This window comes from Vicia villosa, linkage group LG6 (assembly GCF_029867415.1).
Source record: "Vicia villosa cultivar HV-30 ecotype Madison, WI linkage group LG6, Vvil1.0, whole genome shotgun sequence".
Classification (NCBI taxonomy): domain Eukaryota; kingdom Viridiplantae; phylum Streptophyta; class Magnoliopsida; order Fabales; family Fabaceae; genus Vicia; species Vicia villosa.
Window position 1 is genome coordinate 69,260,099 of NC_081185.1, and position 8,657 is coordinate 69,268,755.

At 37.4% G+C, this 8,657-nt stretch overlaps 1 protein-coding gene across 1 annotated transcript; it reads left to right on the forward strand.

Annotated features, from left to right (window-relative positions):
- The first annotated feature begins 7,305 nt into the window (after positions 1–7,305).
- LOC131613824 (uncharacterized) lies at positions 7,306–8,381 on the forward strand. The gene is made up of 3 exons (XM_058885463.1): positions 7,306–7,763; positions 7,842–8,190; positions 8,346–8,381. Exons 1-3 carry the CDS (start codon positions 7,306–7,308, stop codon positions 8,379–8,381), a joined length of 843 nt encoding a protein of 280 aa, XP_058741446.1.
- Positions 8,382–8,657: the final 276 nt, after the last annotated feature.

Here is an 8,657-nt window from a genome sequence, read left to right on the forward strand (position 1 = left end):
TTGAGATTTTTGCAGGATTGAAGTCATTCTGAAAAAGCTCAACATGAGAAGCAAAGACATGGGGAAAAGCAATTCTGTAAAGAAACATGCTCATGGAAATTGAAGCAAGCTTAAGTGCTATGAAGCTTCAAGATCAGAAGCAAGAAGGAAGAATATTCTGATATTCTTGTGATAGAATATGCTCTAACTTATTCTTATTCCTTATATGTTCTGATACATTTTTTGTTTTCTATGTGCTCTGATACATATTTTATGTTCTGATGCATTTTATGTGTTCTGATACAATCTATTTTATGCTCTGACACATATTATATGCTCTGAAACATATTTTATGTTCTGATTCATTCATGCTCTGACATTTGTCGTTTAGTTTGTTCTGAACCATTTCAGGATGTAGAAGATGCTCTGATGATGCTCTGGTACATTCAACAATGTTCTGATACAATCTAGCATGCAATGATTCAAGAAGAAATTCAAAGCTCTGAAGCTGTCCTATGGAAGCAAGAAGCAGAAGCTCTGAATGTTCTGAAGATCTAAGCATATGTGATCGTCTCAACTGAAATGGAAAATACTCAAGGAAGTCCTTTATTTATAAATTTCTTCCAGTATTTATTTCAGGGGGAGATTATTTATCTCAGGGGGAGATTGTTAATCTCAGGGGGAGACATATTCACACACTATGTTTATATGCTTACACTATAACTGTGTAATTGTCTTTAGCCGTCTGTTATTCTGATTGCAAATTCATATCATTTATATATGTTTTTGTCATCATCAAAAACGGGGAGATTGTTAGAACAAGATTTGTTCTGATCAATATTCTTAGTTTTGATGATAACAATGTATATGAATTTTGCTTGAGATAATGTGGTACTCTAATCCTATGAAATATCCATTTCAGGAAATATTTAAAGAGTATGCACAAAATCAGCGCAAGAAGCACTGACTCAGAAGGTTCAAGTATGCAACATCAACAAATGCTCTCGCAAGACATCAGAAGATGGTCAAGCAGAAACAGAACATGGTCTATTGAAGCATCAGAAGAACTTGAGATCAGAAGCGGAAGCACTGAAGTTCTCATGGTATCACGCTAGAAGCACTTCAAGGTCAGAAGACAAGAAGATGCTCTGCACCAAGTTGTTTGACTCTGATGATATTCAAACGTTGTTTACACAAACATCAGATCAGAAGCAAGTACAAGATGGCAGGCTACGCTGACTGACAAAAGGAACGTTAGAAGCTATTAAAGGCAACGTCAGTAGACACAGTAAAAGCAAGGCTCGAGGTAGTTGACAAAAGAGTGAAACATTAAATGCAATGTTGTACGGATCACGTAACGCATTAAATGCTCTCAACGGTCATCTTCTCAAACGCCTATAAATAGAAGTTCTGATGAGAAGCTGAATAAAACACTTTACGCAAACATACAGAAATGCTGTCAAATTCTAAAAGCTCTCAAACTTCATCTTCAACCTCACTTCGTTACTGTTGTAATATCTTAGTGAGATTAAGCTTAAACTTAAGAGAAATCACAGTTGTGATAATAGCTTATTAAGAAGCATTGTAACTCTTGTAAGAATTTGTTTACATTCATTTGTAAGAACTAGAGGAGATCAAGTTGTGATCGGATTCTCTAGAAAGTCTTAGAGGGTATCTAAGCATTGTGTTCCTAGAGTGATCAGGTTGTGATCAGAATACTCTAGAAGACTTAGAGGTTATCTAAGTCGAAAACCATTGTAACCTATGTGATTAGTGGATTAAATCCTCAGGTGAGGTAAATCACTCCAAGGGGGTGGACTAGAGTAGTTTAGTTAACAACGAACCAGGATAAAAATCATTGTGCAAATTGTTTTTTATCTTAAGAGTTTTAAAACTACACTTATTCAAACCCCCCTTTCTAAGTGTTTTTCTATCCTTCAATGTCAACATCACAATGTGCTATTATCCTAGAAGATTGTCTAGGAATGTGCATACGAAGTTTGAAAAAGCGACATTATTGTCTAAAGTGGTAGTTCAGACATAATATGGATTAGAATGGGCAGGTTCTAATCTTGTTGTTAGTAATGTGTTCTAGCAATACATAATTCCTTTCATAATGAATACTTCACTAAGTGAGTATGACTACAAAGACAGAAGTTCTATGATCTGATCAAAAGAGCTGAAGATAAGGAGGATCCTTCTGGTTCAAGATAAAAAGCTTGTTAATCTTATCAAGAAGGATTTCAAATTTTCTTATGCAGACCATGATCTGATATAAACATGGTGAGGTTATGCTCAACAAAGTATAAGAAGTGGCAGTTCTTTATGTTGAGATTGTGGCAACCTCTCTGTGTGTGCATCTAGTGTCAAAAGGTCATCAGTTGATCATTTCAGATGGAGATAAGTTGGTAGACAAGGGTTTGTTGTAGAAAGAGATATGAACTTTGTGGAATATACTGGTAGTACTAATGTCAGACACAATGTTATAACATCTAATTTCTGGTGTGGGTATCTATTGTTAAGGAGCAACATTGCTATAGTGAGTGTGTTCAGCAGGATAGTTGAACAAAGGGTGATGCTCTTGAAGATATGAAGATGCATCTTATGTTTTCCATTCATCATTACAAGCTTTTCCTTGAAGAAGCTCAGACTGTCTCAGATAGGGGGAGTGACTTCTTATGTCAATAAAAATGTCTTGGTCAAAAATACTCTAACATCATGAAGAAAATCTTACATTATTGTCAGTTATCTGTGAATGGTTGAATCTAACCATGTGAAACTGGAATCCAAAATTCTTTCTCTGCATTGATGAGGTAGCTGTATGTCTACAAGTGTTGAAATATTCTTTACGGTTGCATTAAATAGTCTCCAGGTGTTCAGAACAACAAAAGTCTATGTCTATGACTAGTGAGTCTGAAGAGTGAGTGGGAGGTCTGTTACTTGGTCCATAGGATGCTTTGTCTTAATCTTTTGAAGAATCTTGAGCTATGTGCTTAAGGGGAGGAAAAGTGACACTGTCTGACAGGATGTAATGACATGTTTAAAGACATTGAATCTTCTAAGTCAAACAAGGAAATCTGTCTTGAAGTTTATCTCTACACATCAGTGGTCGGTGTAAAGTTCAATCAATGACTATGCATGCGCTGATTTTAAAGATGACTCCTATCAAAAAAACAGTCAAAAACTGCTTTGGAAAAAGTAATTGCTTTTGGAACTGTTTCCTATTCAACCGTTTGACCAATGAATAAGACCAAGAAAATCGTTATTTCCTATAACCTCAAATGGCTATATAATGGCGTCTCCACAGATCACAGAAATCAAACTCTCTCAGTATGTCGTTTGTGTGTGTCCTTATGAGTCGTGTCTGGGTTTGGTATTGTGATGGGTTACTTTTCCAAAACCTGTCCAGAAAAAGAAAAACACGGACTGGGGATGCTGTTTGCCTCTACCATGAGTTTTTATGCAAAAACAACAACGATGTTCCATCATACACAGCCCTCAGTGTAGGAACTATTTTCGTTGTAATTTGTGATCTGAGTTATGAACACAATTGTGATTTGTGTTCTGAGTTACTAGGACTGGTGGACAGTTTTCACTCAAGTTCTCTCTTAGGCTCTAAGCTAGGATTTGGTTTCTAGTTAAAGACTGAGAAAGGATTCTCCTATGCCACCATTGGTCCTCCAAGACAAAGGCCTTCTCCCATCGTCTTCCTCGAGTACATCAGTGTTGCATGAAGGTGTTCCGTTGCATATTATGACATCGGTCCAATCTTTGTCATATTACGGCTAAAAAGGGGGAGAGAAGTATCATCTGATTTTGCTACTGTCAAAAGAAACAAACGATTTTGTAAAGACAGTGCAGACTGAAGATGTTATGATGTGGTCCAAGACCTGAAGAACAAAAGATGTTGAAGCCCAATTCTGAGAATGTAAAAATATGTTCTTCCTTGTTGTCTTGAAAGTTGAAGCATTTATGTTTTTCTGCATTTTAATGTATGTATAGTTTTAGCCAAAATATGCCAAAGGGGGAGATTGTTGATGTTTTTATTGGTTGGTTGGCATCTATGTTTGGGTAAAATATAATAGCAGCAAAATATATTACAATGTATAAGTCTTGCAAATATAAAAGAACAAAACATGTACAAGAAAGATGTTATATGGAATGTCATGACATAAACTCATGACATCGTGCCTGCAGAACTGGAATGAAGATTCAGTTTGATCCTCAACAGATACAGAATATTCTATGAATATTATGTAATCCAATGTGGCACAGAATTAAAGGTCAATAAAATCAAGTCGGAATATTAAAGAATCAAATCAAAATATTGAAGATTTAGCAGTTTCTAATTTAGGAGATAAAGTAGGAAACTTGTGATTGAAGACCTTACTTGTAGCAGAAGATATCTGCAGATTTGTAACAGCCATGAGTGCTGCGATTTGTGAGCTCAAGTCCAATTGGGAATAGGTTATAAATAGAAACCTTTGTAACCTAGTTTTATATCGGAAAAATACAGAAAATCTTGTTTAGAAAATATGTAGTCATTAGGGTTTCTATAGGTAGACCACCCAGGCTATGGGATGGATGCCTTGTCCTTATCGAAACCTGTAGGTATGAGAAGTTATTGTTCTCACTCGAAAACTGTAGGTAAGAGTTGAGTATTATGTTCTTGATTGAAGCTGTGAAGCAAGATCAAGTTATTGTTCATTGTAAATTGTTTAAATAGCTGTTGCAAGGTTGTAACCGTTAGGTATCACTAGGGAGTGAGCAGAGGTTCTCTTATCTTAGATGGAGTTCTAAGATAAAGGTTACATTGGGTAGTGACTAGGTAAACCAGAGGTTGTTTATCTGTAAACCAGAGGTTGTTTACATAAAATAGTAATGCTGATAGTGAAATCTTCTTCCTGGCTTGGTAGCCCCCAGAGTAGGTAGTTAAACCGAATTGGGTTAATAATTCACTGTGTTATTTATCTTCTGCATTGTATTGTCTGTTTAGTCTTGGATGTTGTAACGTCACGTGTAACATCAGGTTCAGGTTTGATAGAAGTTTCTTTTACAGAACCAATAAATATTGCAATCTGGTTATGTTGACTGAACATACATGATCCTAGTACTCATAGACTCCTTCTTAGGGGTAGTTAAAAATTGGGGCTCTTTCTGTTCTACCTTTGCTAAGTTAATAACAGATCAGATGTCTTGACATCGTGAGTGACATCCTGAGTCTGTCATACCAGAATTTCCCAAACTTTGGAAGTTCTTAATTCTGAGTATAGAAAGAAAGCTGGTGCGTCTATTTCATCTTGGAAAGATGCCCAACAAGTGGTTGCCCAAGGATCTTATGAAGGCTGGGGGCAAGTTATTGAACTTCCCACCATCAAGAACAAAAGTGGTATAGGATTCACATCCAAGAAGTTAAAAGGAAAAGAATCTGAGTATGGAAGCTGCATCAAGACTCTGCATGAGACTTATCAAAGTGCTGGCTACATCAACCCAGACATAGCTGCTATGATTGAAGATGTTCCAGAATGTTCAAGCTTCGTAACGCGTAGAGAGGACGAATCCAACTAGACTTCTGTCAGCATCTCTTTTGTTGTTCAGGAGTCTAAGTAATTTTCTGTCTTTTAAAAACCTTTCAGTCTGCCCAAGGCGAAAGAGTAATGTGTCAGGCTGTTTAAAATAATTGCTTTTGTTCTGCCCAAGACAAAAGTGAGCTTATGTAGGGCTTTGTTTCAAATCATTAATAAAAAGCAATTTTTTCTTCTCTTTTGTTTATCGTTTATTTTTTCTGAAAATGGTAACGTCTAAAAAACCCATAAAATCAATTAAAATTGTTTTTCAAATTTTCACATACACCTTTTCTTTTATTTGTTCCTAAAAAGAAAAACATGAATCATGTGCAGATTATCTCTTGAATACCCTGTGTATGAAGCTGAAGAAGAGAGTAGTGAAGAGATCCCTGAAGAGATCACCCATCTACTTGAGCACAAGGAAAAGATCATTGAGCCGCACAAAGAGCCTTTGGAAGTATTCAATTTAGATATTGAAGAAGAGAAAAGAGAAGTGCGAATTAGGGCATTGTTAGAAACAAGCGTCAAAGAGAAAATGGTGGAATTGTTAAAAGATATGGATGTCTTTGCTTGGAGCTATCAAGATATTCTCGGGTTGGATACCACTATTGTAGAGCACAGACTACCGCTAAAGCCAGAATGTCCGCCTGTCAAGCAAATGTTGAGAAGAACTCACCCGGATATGGAAGACAAGATCAAAGAAGAGGTACAAAAGCAAATCATTGCTGGTTTCCTCGTCACATCAGAATATCCTTAATGGTTAGCCAACATAGTGCCCGTTCCCAAGAAGGATGGAAAAGTCAGAATGTGTGTTGATTACAGAGATTTAAACAGAGCAAGTCCAAAAGATGATTTCCCGCTACCCCACATTGACATGCTGATGGATAGCACTTCTAAGTTTAAAGTCTTCTCATTTATGGATGGATTCTCAGGTTACAATAAAATCATGATGGCACCTGAAGATATGGAAAAAACAACTTTTATCACACCCTGGGGCAATTTTGTTACCGTGTGATGCCATTTGGTCTAAAGAATGTTGGAGCAACTTACCAAAGATCCATGACAAATCTCTTCCATGATATGATTCACAAAGAAATTGAAGTTTATGTGGATGACATGATTGTCAAGTCTACATCAGAATAAGAACATGTGGGGCACCTACTGAAGTTGTTCCAACGTTTAAGAAAATACAAGTTGCGTCTGAATCCAAGTAAATGCACATTTGGTGTCCGCTTTGGAAAGCTTCTAGGTTTCATCGTCAGCCAAAGAGGTATTGAGGTTGACCCTGACAAAGTCAAAGCCATTCAAAAAATGCCTCTTCCAAAAAACAGAAAAACAAGTCATGGGATTTCTTGGACGATTGGATTACATCTCCAGATTTATATCTGACATGACTGCAACATGTGGACCAATCTTTAAGCTTCTCCGCAAGGGCCAAGAATGTAAATGGACAGAAGAACATCAAAAAGCTTTTGATGATATCAAAGAATACCTGCTGGAACCTCCGATTTTAAGCCCTCCAGTGGAAGGAAGACCTTTGATCATGTATTTGACCATACTGGAAGATTCTATGGGATGTGTTCTGGGTCAGCAAGACAAGTCTGGTCGAAAAAAGTATGCCATTTATTACTTGAGCAAAAAGTATACCGACTGTGAAACAAGATATTCAATGCTCGAGAAAACTTGCTGCACTCTTGTATGGGCTGCTCGCTGGTTAAGGCAGTACATGTTGACTCATACGACATATCTCATATCTAAAATGGATCCGATCAAATACTTGTTTGAAAAGCCTGCGTTGACCGGAAGAATTTCCCACTGGAAGATGTTATTATCAGAGTACGACATCCAATATCGTGCCCAAAAAGCCATCAAAGGAAGTGTTTTAGCCGATCATTTGGCCACTCAACCTATTGATGATGATCAATCTTTACAAGACGATTTCTTGGATGAAGAAATCATGTATTTGAAATCAAAAGATTATGAGGAACCTTTACATGGAGAAAGTCCTTATCCCGAATCCCAATGGGGTTTGATATTCGATGGAGCTGTTAATGCTTATGGTAGAGGAATTGGGGAAATCATTGTTATGCCACAAGGTTCTCATGTACCGTTCACTTCAAGACTAATGTTTGACTACACCAATAATATGGCAGAATACGAAGCTTGTATCATGGGACTAGAAGAAGTCATTGATCTTAGAATCAAGATTCTGGATGTGTATGGAGATTCTTCTCTAGTCATTAATCAGATCAAAGGAGAATGGGAGACCCGTCATCCTGGTTTAATTCCTTACAGAGATTATGCCCGAAGACTGCTAACCTTCTTCAACAAAGTTGAATTCCATCACATACCTCGTGAGGAAAAACAAATGGCAGATGCATTGGCTACTCTAGCTTCCATGTATCAAGTGAAGTTTCCAAATGAAGCTCCTCAGATTACAATCATGCGCCTGGACAGGCCGACTCATGTATTCACTGCTGAAGTTGTCACAGATGACAAGCTGTGGTTTTATGACATCAAAATCTTCTTACAGAAACAAGAGTACCCACCTGGGGCATCTAGCAAAGATAGAAGAACTTTGAGAAGATTGTCTGGTAATCTCATCCTGACTGGAGATGTACTCTACAAAAGGAATTTTGATATGGTATTGCTCAGATGCGTGGATAGACACGAAGCAAGCCAATTAATGCAAGAAATTCATGAAGGATCTTTTGGCACTCATGCCAGCAGACATTCAATGACAAGAAAGATACTGAGAGCAGGTTACTATTGGATGACAATGGAATTTGACTGTTACAGATATGTGAAGAAGTGCCACAAACGCCAGATCTATGATGATAAGATTCATGTGCCTCCGACGCTTCTCAATGTTATCTCCTCCCCATGGCCTTTCTCTATGTGGGGAATTGATATGATTGGAATGATTGAACCTAAGGCTTCAAATGGACATCGTTTCATCCTGGTCGCCATTGATTACTTCACCAAATGGGTCGAAGCCGCTTCTTACGCCAACGTTACTCGATAAGTGGTAGTAAGATTTATCAAGTACAATCTCATCTGTCGTTACGGCGTACCCAACAGAATCATTACTGATAACGGTTCCAATCTGAA